Genomic DNA, 14,470 nt, shown 5'->3' with positions numbered 1-14,470 from the left:
GAACTAAAGGAAAAGGTAAATAATAAACAAATTTTGTCACTTTTTAATCAATAACACCTCAGTTGGATGTCAATAGCCTAAGAAATAACATCACATTTCTAAGTTTCACAAAATCTACATGCAAAAAAAATGAATTAAATAAATTTACATGCAAGCATGCCTAAAAATATTAAATATGTTTTTCAAGTTAACCCATATTACGAAATTGATGGAAAATACATGTATGTGAGAAAAAATATCAGTTAATCATGCCACATGAATTTGCCTCGTGGATTAATGTTTTGACTTTGTTATAAATATAAATTAAGTGAAAATCTAATTGCTACATTACAAGTTATGCAATGTATTAATAACAATGATAGGGAATGATAACTTCAGTCTTAATGCAATTGAATCTATAACACCAGCTATTCGGCGAACTCGTTCCCTGAGCCTTTTTACTCTTGCGTTTGTGAATTCCTTGACTCGCTTCTTTCTTTGTTAAATTAATGACAGATTGGTATAGAATACAATCTGTTGGCGCTTACGTGCCCTATAAGCGGCCTGTATCTCAGCTCTGCTTCTACCCATTGCAACTCTATAAAAATTAAGAGAAGAATGCAAAAAAAAAACAATTAGGTTTATGAACCATATCACTTACTGAAACTTATGTCACTATAGGGTTTATGAGTTTATTAGTTTGGTCCATGATGAGCAAGGATAATCGTTGAAACGTGTATTTCATACCATTTGTTGTATTTTCTTCATTCAAAATAGTTTCTTCTTCACTATGAGATAACAATTGATATTCCCAACACTAATTCTAGTGATATTTTTTGTTTACAAATGGTCATGTAAGGAATTCCCCAATTAGTATTTGATCATAGGAGATATATACTATTTAATACAACTCTTCCACTAGAGAAGCCCACTAACAATTATACTAGAACAATAAAATCTGTTCTTATCCATGCATAATCTCTGAAAAAGCCTTTTAAATGACACAAGATTGTTGAAACTTACGTTACCTAAGCATGAAACTTACGTTACCACATCATTACAGATGCCTGATCCATTAATGTTTAAAGAAAAACTTGATAATCTTATTTATCGCTTATTCAATATTTTTTCTTTTTATAATTTACATTTTTCTTTATACTCGAAGTATGATAATATTTAAGCCAGGTTCAACAACAAAACTTACAAATCAAATTATTGAACAGACAGTTATGTTCATATACGTTACACTGAACCCCCCTAACAATTAATAAAAAACACACAATTTAACATGGTTTGACACAGAAACTCTTCTACATCTTAGCTGCAACAATAAAATTGGTTCAAAGTGACATATTTTTCTGTGGTTTATCTATTTTTAATGTGGCTATATTTTGAAACTTACGTTACCAAAATTTGAAACTTACGTTACCTGATAATTGAGTGATTTATTTGGAAATAATATACCTGCAGATCAACGTAATGATTATGTTTTACATTGGGAGCTATATACCAAATAAATCCACAACAATCACATAAAAAACATGATTATATAACAAAAACAATGTATATTTTCAACTTGAAATACTCACCCAAAATTTTCAACCCGTCTTGTTTGCAGGTTCAATTGTATTTTGTACAGTCGATACTCCTGGGAAGCTGTGGCTAAGCTTTCTAATGACCACTCGCAGACGGCGCATGCCTCAACTATGTTTATTTTTATTGAATTAATGATTAATACAGATATTTCCGATTGTGTGGTAACGTATGTTACATCACGTATGTTACATCTGTGGATTAAATTTGTTAAGTTGGCAATATAATAATGAATCCTAAGACCCCCATGGGAAGGGAGATTATACTCCTTTAGTCTCAACTCATGAGCAATGATTCAGAGCTCTGTACCTTCATACAATTTATAAAAATGGTAACGTATGTTACACCTCTTAAAACTACTTTTTTCTAATATCTCTTCTTCATGTTACAAGTCGCACTACGTTTGAATCGGAATGATAAAGCATTGCTAAACATATATATATACCCCTCGTGGTTAGAAAAACAATGTAGTGGTATAGTTCTCACTGTAATATCATAGCCGAATATGGAGTATAAAAATGGTAACGTAGGTTTCACTAGATCCGGAGACACATTTTCAAGCGGTGTATTTTTTTAAAACAACGGTTAATTCAAAAGATTTTGGTATATTTCATGGGGCATTTAGCTGCCTTTATAAAGCTGTGATTAAGTTTCTTCTCTGTGCTTATATATTCAAATAAAGTTGAAAAAACATGAAAAATTATTACTGGCGACATGCACTTTTTAGCCTGTAGCCCAAATTCAACCCTCCCCCAACGCTTTATTGCTTAAATTTTGCCTTTGAAATCAAATTAACTTTTGTTTACATGTCCCTTGGCATCACATTAAAACACAAAATCATTCAGAAAAAGCTTTGTTTCTCCGAAAGATGAGCAAGAACGCTGGAGACATGATTTTTGACCAATTGTGCCGAAATAGTGGTTTTGGGCCATTAGGCCTACTATTAAGCTTTCTCCGCGCTCCGCCGCATTTCTGAAACAAAAAAAAATGGGGAAAAGGTACTATTGTGACTACTGTGACAAAAGTTTCGCTGATAATTCAGAGAACAGAAAGAAACATCTTAATGGAGTCGTTCATGACAGACTGCGGAAGCTTCATTACTCACAATTTAGAGGTACGTACGTGCCATGGCATGAGTGACCGGACTTCGCCTCAGCTCATGATCACCCGGCCGGCAGGGCACGATGCGCTGCCCCGCTGATTATCTGACTCGGATCCGGTGAGACTGCACTTAGCTCAGCTCAGGCGATGATCATGGTCCGTGTACTGTACCAGCTGTAGGCACTTCACTCCCTCCACTAAGCTTTTTCGGTATTGATATTTTCAATACCGGTATTACTAATAGCTTCAATACCGGTATACCGACTAATACCGAGTAAATTCCCAATTTATTGTACAAACAGTGTCCAATGTTTGTTTAGCCCTGATATGGCCTCGGATAAAGAGGGGATGCTTGTGGTCAGCTGAGGAATGCTCAGCATGGTCCGTTCTCATTGACAAAAACTTTCTCTTTCTTTACCAAAAGTTATACGATCATGCTCTCTCCCAACGAGAGCTGTGAATTACCTGTGCATGTGTGCAAAATTATCTCAGCAAGCACATGGTACGAAATCAATAAGTCAAGTTGCCAAATGCTACACGGCACAAACTCACTGCTACTTACTTTGCTAAACATGTGTACATGCCCTAACTTCCAAGCACCTAAATTCCCTGCTAAAACTGTCAAGGATATTTGCGTGATTTTCCCTTCACCGAACTGACCCCACTCATTCACATTCAGATTCGCCCCTTTTGTTTACCACTCACATCAACACGTGTTCGTCGAAGGTTCAAAGTTTGTTGACCTCAAATTTTGACGTCTCGTACATAACTTTTCTTATAAATGTCCATTGTGTTGACCCCCCTCTTGTGAATCTCCACGTTGTCTAAAAGTAACCCCCCCCCCCAAACTTCTTATCCCTGGCTGCCTCTTTCTCACTCATTTTTTCTTGCTTTTGTTTTTCTTTATCTCCCAAGCCCCTTAATTCTTCACTCTCTCTTTCCCATCGGCCCATTCTCTCCCCGTCACCACCCCTCTCTTACCACGAACAATCAACATCCTCTTCTCCGAATCTCGATCTTCCCCTCTTTTTTTGTCAATTTCATCTTTCACACATGCCAAATTTTAGTTGATCAACATCTTATCACGCCACGAGACCATCATACAATCAATCCAATAATTAATTTTATTTTATTCATGACCGCACATGCACAAAACGGATACAACACCCATCACAAATCACACAAATATTCTCAGCCACTTTCTTCCATTTACAATCACTTCACAGATCAAAATAAACAAAGAGGGATGGCGTAACATTTTTTTCCTGTTAATTTTATCAACATTTTCTGTCATTTTTTAATTTTCATATTTAATTTATTTATTCATTAATGTATTATTTTTTTCTTTATGTATTTATTTTTTTTTTGGGGGGGGGGTCAGACGGTTTTTGTAGCAGGCTTATAGTATAAAAGTAAACTTGTCATAATTGAAACAAGTCAAGAGCAGTCCAGAAAAAAAAACATTGCATAAAGAAAAAAAAACGTGTTAATCCCTGTGGTTTGTCTGTCAATGCACAGCACCCCCCCCCAAAAAAAAAAAAAAAAAAAAAAACTCAGTGGATATTCCCATTGATACAAGTTAAGAGCAGTCCGAGAAAAAAAAACTTGCATAAAGAAAAAACAAGTGTTAATCACTGTGGTTTGTCTGTCAACGCCCCAAGCCAAGGTTGATACTTTGTTGAAGCCCGCAATACACCACGTGGTCAAAAGGCAGGCTAGGGAGTGTTTCAAAAAGAGTTTTTTCAGTGATTTTGTTTGTGTAGAGGGATGATACAAGCTATGAAACCCTCGCATGTGATTGGCGGAAAGCAAATCTGTTGTTGAAACCACTGAAAAAAACTCTTCATGAAATGCTCTCCGTCTCTGTCGACTTCGTTGTTTACTGTAGCTGTGTACACGAGTGCATGGAGCTGAGCCGACATGCACCCCAGTATCAGTAGCGGTGGGGCCGAGGCCTTATGCAGCGGCTAACGGAGCTCAGACAGTAGTTAAGGGGCGATGTATTCATTTCGAGGTTAGATTATTGGATTCTGATTTCATTAAATACGTTGAGAGAGCCAAAGAACTTATTGTTTTGGCTTAATTTTACTGTAAAAGTACCCATAAACGACAATACAGAAGAAAATACCGGTATGATATTTTCAACTTTTGGTATGACGGTATTTCGGTATTGAAATTTCAACGGCGGTATCCATACCGGTATGACTTTCATACCGAACGGTATTACTAATACCGGTATATCGAAAAAGCTTACCCTCCACCACACCTAAGGTGTTGCCATTTGGGGATCTCCATCCCCAAATTTTCAAAATTTGGGGATTTTGAGAAGCCTTTGGGAATGAAAAAATTTATTTGGGGATCAAAAGAAATTTGGGGATTTTTCATGCAGTTTAGCTTAGGGGATTTTTGAAGGTTTTAATGAAAAGCACCAAGATTAGTTATTTTTCAGTAATATGATGCTATACCACTCTCTTATGCTAAAATATGTAGATCATCCGCAATTCAACCGATGAATTCATTATATTGAACTTCATTGGTTGAAAATACACGGTAAATGGTGGGGTTGCCAATCTACTTTGAATTGAAACCTAAAAAAAAAAAGAAAAAATCTGCTTTGCCCTTTGTATTGTATGAACAAATGAACACATATCAACTAATTTGGGGCAATAACCATGATAAATATCCTCACTTTTTCATGAATTATTGTGATTTAAAAAATTTGGGGATTTTTCGAGTGCCATTTGGGGATTTTCTTCAGCTCGGACCTGACAACACCTTCCCGAACCCTCACTCCATACTCCTCAGCCAACAAATACTCGCTCTAAAAAAACAAGCATGGCCAATATTCTGAGAGTGTCTCCCATTTCATCAGCGGGATCCAAAACTTTAAGAATGTCGTCCGTCCGTCACAAACCTTATGACCTATAATAACTCCGCAACCATAAGTCACTTTTAATTATTTAAACCGAACATGGATGGTAAATGGAGTGGACATGGGGGACCTGCATGTTATGCTGCAGTAGGAGGTCACATGGTAAGGTCGACAAAGGTCATTTTCAGGTCAACGTTACATGCAAGACTCTCAATATGACATAACTCCGCAACCATAAGTCACTTTTAATTATTTAAACCGAACTTGGATGGTAAATGGAGTGGACATGGGGACCTGCATATTATGCTGCAGTAGGAGGTCACATGGTAAGGTCAAAGGTCATTTTTAGGTCAAATTCAAAGTTTATATGCTAGACTCTTATGTCACCTAACTCCACAACCGTAAGTCACTTTTCGACCAAACGTGGATGGTAGATGGACTTGGGGGACCTGCATATCAATGCTGCAGTCGGATGTCACATGATAAGGTCAAAGGTCATTTTCAGACCAACTTTACATGCAAGACTCTTATGACACATACGTGATGGTGCATGGTGAATTGGTGATGTTGGTACTCAGAAAGCGTAACATTTAACATTAAAAATAAAATTATCCAAGAGTTGTTGTGAAATTGGTAACCTCTCACTCGAAACTCTTCTTGTGTGTGTGTGTGTGTGTGTACAAAGTCACGATACTCACCCAATAGTGTACCAAAGTGATTTTTTCATTCAGTATATTATGATACCATATTTCAATAAAGCATGATGAAAAGAAATACCTCCACTATCCAAACTTGGTGACAATCGGTCCATGGATGGGAACCCAAGATATGACCAAATGCATGTAGGAATAAAGGCATACAAATGTAGTCTCGTGTATTATTTTTCTTTTTCATAGCATTTAGATCCAGGCCAATAATAGGCCTACCTCAATTGTACATGTAGTATTGATGCCAGTACGGCAAATTATGTATTTATGAGGTCATACACAAGAATTGTAGTAAATACAACTTAAATTCCACGTTGACACTAATGTCATGCCTGATACTTTTTGACATTTAAAAAGAAAATTAAAAGAAGATCTGTCAGTGCAGTATTAGTGTGTAATAGAATATTTTGTAAGCACTGTGGTACAGTGGTTCTGACTCTCGACTTGGAATCAGAGGGTCGTGTGTTCGAATCCCACCATGGCCTAGCACCCTTTGGCAAGGCATCAATCCACACTTTGCTACTCTCACCCAGGTGCTAATTGGGTACTGGTAGGAAACAACCATCATTGTGGTTGGTTAATTTAGCAAGTGGGCGTCCAGCAGGCTGCTTAAAATGCTAGGAATCCAGTGATCGGGTAATAATAATTGTGAAGCGCTTTGAACAGTCGTAGATTGATAAAGAGCTATATAAATGCCAATTATTATTGTTATTGTTATTGTAATAATTATTTATCTATTTATTAATTTCAGAACCGGAAGAGATTTTGTCAGAAGAAAGAGCCAAATTTCCATGTGTGAAGATAAAGCAATCAGGTAAGAAAGTTTGGTTATTTGAAAATAAAGATCTGAATGATCGCCACCCCCTAATGCAGTAAAAAATATGCAGCTGGGCAATGCCATAAAATGGTCAACCTTTTTGTAAGTCCGACCCCCATTTTTCTCAAGTCTTACTGCACTTCATAAACTGACCAAGTCATGGTCAAATAGAGAATATTACAGACTGCCGAAAGAACAAAAAATCAGACAAAAAAATATTTCATGAAGGTCCTACATATAGGGGGTTGGACACACTTTTTATGGAATTGCCCAGTTACATGTACCCCTTAAAGAATATGTGTTCATTCTGTCTTCATTGTTTTCAACACTGAAACTGACGTTATTGGGGAATAAGAAAACGGTTATATTTTTCATGCCAAGGAAAGGTTGTATTTGCATTTTCCCTTGCAGTAGGCCTTGTGGAGCACAAGGCAATTTTTCAAATTGCCTGAAGAGTGAGAACCACTGTCAGTAATCAGGGATTTGGCATTTTGTGTACTTAAAGGAAATATTCTGACTTAACCATAATAACGTATCTTATTTTTTTTCACATCAGGTTTCTGTCCTTTTGAGGGGAATTGTAGATTTTCCCACTTGACTCCAGAATGGGAACGAGAGCTACTGGAAAGTAAGTGTTTGAGTAAGAGATACAGGGGGGAGGGGGGGGGGCTATTTCTAAAAGCTGTTTGTAAATATCCCAAGTTCCACTGTTTTTAAATATATATTTATAATTTCAATTAATTAGAATAGTGTAAAAAGTCAATGAAATAACTTTAGATATTACTTCTGCTTGATTGATTGTTGAAATTGTTCTTTACGAGCATGCAAAACGGTATTATCCACTGACAATGCATGAGTTTGAAATAATCTTAAGTCCAGTTTAAATTTGTTTTGATGGCATTGTCATTTTTGAATAAATTATGATTCTATCTGTACAGTTTACATGAAGAAGGCGCGCTACAATGCCTTTTATCGAGATGCATGTCCTGATTGACATTTGCAAAATCTACACAAATTAATTATTAGATTTTAACATGCATCTTTCTTAAAACTTACACCATTGGTTTTATAAATATTTTCGATTTATCTTACAAAAAGTTCAAACTTCGAATATGAACGATAGATTCAAACATTGAATATAAATGATCTTTAGATTTACCAAAATATTCTATGCCTTAATATCCTTTTATTTTTTGCACACATAATCAAGTAATCTTGAATGTCAAATAGAAGAAAATGGGTAGGAATTTATTCTATAATAGTCACTTCTTATTGACAGTTTTCATAAAGTCTGGTTAATAGATGTAATTGTGGAGCACCATCATGTGGCTCTGTTGCATATTTGACAGACATGAATGCTGTCTGATGACCTACTTAGAATGTTACCATGTTACTTGTTATGATGTAGAAATTGAAGCCAAGAAACTTGCAGCCAAGGCAGCTGAGGATCAGGCAGCCAACCGACCGGAACCAAACCTTGCTGACTGGCTTGATAAAAGGAAAAAGAAAGACAATGCATCATCAACATCAGAGGGAGCAGATCCATCAGGTGGATCAGCAGCCCTTCAACACATGCAGTTCAGCCTTCCTCCAGAGTTACAGAATATACCAGACCTTCCACCTTCAATGATCCCTCCCACCGGTGATTGCTTTGCTGAGACTGCCGAATGGGGTTTATGACCAATTCACTGTATTCTACAGGTGTATTTTCTATTCATACTCTCCGCAGATTCAAAATGTTGAACATTATCTCCGAATGAAAGTGTTTGAGGTAAATATTATCCTTAGATTTAAATTTGGGGTTGAATATTTCAGAATACTTCAGCCTTCAAATAATATGTCAAAGTTAACAGTTTTTATGAAATTTGCCTGAAGTTGGACAGTGGAGTCTGAAAGTCTGACTACTCTGTTGGCTTTTGTGCACGTTAAAGAGGTCATAATAGTGCCCTACCTATTGTGGTCTCCGGCTGGTTATTCAGCGAGTAATTTCCACAGTTTAAAAACAAAATCAAAAGTTTTAAAAAAATGAGAAAACCAAATTTGTTAATGCCATGCAAAGTATTAGTGAATGAAAATGGAGACTAAGTGTCAACTCACATGTTCTTCAGGAGCAGTTGCTTAGTGCAAAACAAAGATATTGCAAAATGTTACATATTTCAGAGCGTGCCATGAATTAGGCTCGTTCACATTCTTTAAATTGATTAATACAAGCTGATATTGTTTTTATGAAACAGATATATTTGTTATCAAAAACAGCTTGCCATTATTGGAACAAGATTTGTTATAGAAAGAAAAGAATTGTTATAGTTATGTGACACAAGTCCAATTCTGTATGGGAGTGGCACGGGGCTCTTTAAAAGTTTTAACAATTAATCATACAGTTTTATTAAATTGTATGACTGATTTTGCATAATAATATGATGCCTCCAACCATGATAGGCTAGTCTGCAAGCGCAGACTCATATTTGCCATTTCAACCAATAACAGGTCTAGAGTGAAGACTAGACTCCAAAGACTTTGCTTCAAATAAGAGCCAGCCACATTACATAGTGAGTCTAGTCTCACTAATTCAGACTCTGCGTTATGCACTATGCGAGTTGCAAAAATCAAAGGTCTGTGCCAGCAGACTAATAAAAAGTAGCCCTATGATCAATTTGTTAATAGCTCTGTGCTTTGGGATCCTGATGAATGCCTCTGCAATGTAATATCACCAAAGTTCTTATCATAAGAGCTCAATATTCAGGACTATTACCTTGTGATCAGTATCTGCCACAACTGATTGGTACATACTGTACCTTTAATTTAACCAAGAGGGTTATCAGTACAAAGATACACCACCCTTATGTGATGAAAGTAATGGATTGTCATGAAACTTACCCCTGCAAATTCCTCACTGTACAATTTTGAAGTGTTCATATACCAACATTCTGATAATTATGGTATAGGCCTATTTAATTGTTTACTAGCATGTACCACATTGAAGAACACAGAGATTCTTTTGGTGATTAGCACACCCCTCCCCCCCCCCCGAAAATGGTTGTTTTGGAGTTATAGGGTAGGTAGGCAACTATTTTTTGTTCTATTTTTTAAATCCCTCCCCCAATCTGCATACACAAACTTATTCATACAAGCACTTTTACACACAACCCATATTACACACAATGTACGTTTACATGCTTACATTCAAACATTGAACCCAGTGAAGTGCTACTAAAGTTCCTCCAAGTTGGACACCTTTTCCCTCAGCCAATACATTGGAAATTGACCTTCCATCACTTCTCCTCCAGAGTAAATTAACACAGGGTTCTGTGATGTCAGCTATTTGCTGAATAATTCATCCACCTTGTAATAACAGTATTACATACCCCTCCTCCTTCGCCCTCCGGGTATCAGTACACACTCATCAAGATTCAGAGAAGTTTTTGTATTCACAAAATGTCGAGTTATTTTGAAAATTGCATACATGTATGTTGCAAATTTTGCCGCACAAGTTGCATAAGATGATGCTGGTAGCTCTCCTATAGCAACATGCCAAAAGGTCAAGTTCACATCAACAAAAAAATTAATTGAATTAATAGGGTAATTTCCCTTGTTTTGTTTTTTTACACAAAACAGCAATATACGTAAAACAATGATGTCATCAAATTAGAGTTGATTATGTCACGATGAAGAACAACACCAAGTTTATCAAAGTACTGAGAAACTGCAGTTCTGTTCATTCCACTTGCTCTTGACTTGGAAAGTCCCTCAGCTTTACGCGGCACAATATCAGGGTGACGCGTGAGAAAACCAACTAGCCAGTAGGGTCCTGCAAGTTTGGTGGTATGGTTGAAATTGTGTGACAGGTTGTTCTTCTCTGCATACTCATATGCTAATGATTGTACATCATATCGGGTAAGTCCAAATCCACGCGCCTCCATAGTCAAGACCAATTCAGCCAACTGATTTTTACTCTCACCGGATAATGTTGGTTTTCTACCAAGGGGAGTAGTATGGTCTTCATTGCACTTCACTTTTCTTTGAAGAGTAGACCTTGGGATATTGTAAGTTTTTGCTGCAGCCAGAAAGCCTAGCTATCCAGAATTGTATGCATTGATGGCCATCTGGAAATGAATGGGCCGACCACGAAACATGATTAGATTTTCGGACATAGTTGACAGGCATCTGTAATAAAAACAAAAGATAATTGAACAAAATTAATGGATATTAAAAATAAGTAAACCAATTCGTAAACAACATTGTCATAGAAGTTTGAACTCAAGATTTAAACTAATTTCTCCACATTAAACTGGAAATTGCGATAGGTTTACATACTTTCCTGCAGTGGTTGATTTGTGAACGGTAAAAACATCTTTAAACTTTAATGCCAATAACTACCATCCATTGGCATTGGTAAAATCCCATTATTTAGGAATTTCTCAATTCAAAGAGTTGTGTACTTCTATACTACTTCATATTTTTACAAGTCGTGGGGACAGTCATTACAACAACACGCATTATCTAGGAACATTTATGGATATTACCTCGCTGGTGATGCTGCACTGGAGTCCTGCTGTGGTGGCCGACTCACGACTCACTGCACACTGTATTTCTGTCCAAATCAGTGTTCTTAGTCCCACCCAAAACTCTGCTCTAATTTGTTGTTTCCAATATTGATAAAGATAAATTTTCTGTTGTATCATTATCAGTCCAAAATTTGCAAACAGTAGCTCCAGGAAAGCAAAGAGTGAATGAAGAAAAAAATAGCTTTGTCCAAATCACAGTTACAGTACATGATGGAATCTCCCAGAATGAAGTAGTGAGCAGAAACCAGAGTCGGCAAGTGTGCAGATCTGAGTTTAAGAGAGACAAAGAAAAAAAGAGAAATGGTCTAAATGATCATTCAAAGTATGAATTTAATTATGTTGATTATGAGAGACTAATACTGTCTGCAACAGCCACAATTTATTTGAACAAAATGGTTTAAGAATGATAATAATATGATAAATTTGTATAGCGCATCTACTATATGATTATACTCTACAGTGCTTTGGTTACTCCTACTGCTTATACTTACTAAAAATGATGATCTACTTATAAGCTTCCTTAATCAGATATGTCTTCAGTAATGCTTTGAAAGAAGGAAAGCAATTCTGAAAGATAACTACTGGCTTGGCCATTCGATGCTTTAAACACCAGTTAAAGTATCTTGAATGTTATACCATAATTAACAGGTAACCAATGCAATTCTTTCAGGATAGGTGTGATATGTGAAAACTTTGGCATGTTAGCCACAAGTCGAGCACAGGAATTTTGAACACGCTGCAATTTTGAAATCTGTGCACATGGTAAACCAAACAATACTTTATTACAACAATCAAGTTTACTACTAATCAAGGCATTAACAAGGCTCTCTATTATTTACGGATGTGGTGAAGATTATAGTGTGTGTAAAAGGCAGATTTGCACATACTGGATATCTGTGTCTGTATATTCAACTGAGTATCTAGCCAAACACCAAGGTTTCTTACTGTACTAATTGGTTTTACTCCAGATTCTCCAATTCTTATGTGATTAATATCCAGTTTCGCATCTTGTGTGGATGTTCCGACAATGAGAAATTCAGTTTTCTTTTCATTAAGCATGAGCTTATGATGAAGCTTCCAGGTACGGATATAGCTTGAACAGTCTTCCAAGATTGAAACACTACTTTCTAGTAGATTCTTATCAGGGATAAAAGAACTATGGCCTGATTTACTAGGAGTGATCTCTTCAGTTCAGCCAGTGCCTCGGAACTGCTGACGGACCCTACTAACATGAGATAGGAATGATGCATATTCTTTCTTCATTATTTCGGAATCGCAAATTTGGTCTCAAAAGTTGTGCGAGACTTGAATGTAAAAACTCAGTGGGGCGACGTGGTCAAAAAATTTCACGCGGTGGATTTATCACGAAAATGTAGAGGGGGGGGGGGCTGATTCAGCCCACCCCCCATTCTTTTTAGGGTTAAATCCCAACCCCTGTCTCAATTCTCAGATGGTCTTCTCTAGTTCCTTTAGTCTACAATCTATTATTTCTGCTTAACAGTCTATTCGGTGTATCCTTTCAACACTTTGTTGATTTCATTTTGGTACATAGACCCACAGTACACAAAGCTACACATTCAATCTCTTATGATGCATCCTTAAGTATATATTTGAATAAAATATTAGAAAATGATTGTGTGAAGTTAACTTCCAGGCACTTCCCTTACTTCAAACTCTTCCAAGGAAGATCTGCCGTTGCGTCAGTCTTTAAAAATTGATTGGCCATTGTATTTGCTTTTGTTTTCCACCATCCCCCCCTTTACGTTTTCCTTGTTTTGATGTGGGGAGCAAAGCCCGAAGACAAGCTCCTGCTCCCCACATCTGCACACCACTTCTTTTTTTTACTCTAATATTTTGTTGTATGACATGTACAAAGCAAAATAGTTCAATTATTTTTGCACAAATATCAAGATAATCCAGAGTAAAAATATCTCTTTTTATTGTTCGAATACGGAATCCCTCAATCATACATACCTGCATTATGGTCCACAACAGCCTGCATTATTATTGAAAAAACACCTTTCCGGTTGAAATAATCATTTTTTATGTCAACTGGAGCTTTTATCTGTATGTGGGTCCCATCATTGGCACCAATAGCTTGGGGCTTCCCCAAAGCCACAAATCCTGCCTTGACCTTCTGCTAATATTCATGGTTTGCAGTTGTGAATTTCAGGTGCCATGACAGGATTCTCCCAATGGCACGACAAACATCATGAGTACATGTAATTTCCTATGCCGTTGACCTCCAAAGAGTTGGCTTATGCAGCGGAATGCATTTAGTGTGGCAAGGCGCCACAGGGCGATGGCCACTCTTTTCTCTGCAGTTATGACCTGCCCCTTGCTATCGTTTTCTGTATGTAGTCTCTCAATTTCTCCACCAGCTGCTGGAAGACTGGATGACTGAGACAAAAATTCTCTTTCCATTGGCTGTTTACGAATGATGTCCATGCCATCTCCCACCAGACACCCCCCCTCCAATCTCTGACTGGAATTAACTATTTACATTGGGGGATTCCAGGCAGTGGCGTAGTGGAAAAGAAAACTCTCGTTTGTAAAAATTTTCAGTTCGATATTCAGAAGGTCATCATTTTACTTAGAAAGTTATCAAATATAAGTTGCAGGAAGGGTTTAAAGATGTCAAATTTTAAGTGCCGGACAAAGTGTAATGCGAATGACCAGAGTTTTTGTATCCACAAAAGAAACTCACATTTATTTCCCACATTCAAATGTCTTATTTGAGACTTCTATACTTTATAATGTTTTGTAGGTGTTGAAATTGGTAAAAGTGTTTGATTTAAAGAACTATTAAAAAGTAGTCCATCAATTTACTTTCATG

The 14,470-nt window shown here is 36.8% G+C and overlaps 1 protein-coding gene across 1 annotated transcript; it reads left to right on the top strand.

The window, feature by feature from the left end:
* The first annotated feature begins 2,508 nt into the window (after nt 1–2,508).
* Nucleotides 2,509–12,957, top strand: LOC121408573 (zinc finger matrin-type protein 5-like). Its single transcript, XM_041600085.1, has 4 exons — nt 2,509–2,686; nt 7,004–7,066; nt 7,626–7,697; nt 8,478–12,957. The coding sequence occupies exons 1-4, from the start codon at nt 2,560–2,562 to the stop codon at nt 8,747–8,749; spliced, it is 534 nt and encodes a 177-aa protein (XP_041456019.1). The 5' UTR covers nt 2,509–2,559; the 3' UTR covers nt 8,750–12,957.
* Nucleotides 12,958–14,470: the final 1,513 nt, after the last annotated feature.

The sequence above is a fragment of the Lytechinus variegatus genome, chromosome 2, assembly GCF_018143015.1.
Source record: "Lytechinus variegatus isolate NC3 chromosome 2, Lvar_3.0, whole genome shotgun sequence".
Lineage (NCBI taxonomy): Eukaryota > Metazoa > Echinodermata > Echinoidea > Temnopleuroida > Toxopneustidae > Lytechinus > Lytechinus variegatus.
This window is presented reverse-complemented; position numbering and strand designations above follow the sequence as displayed.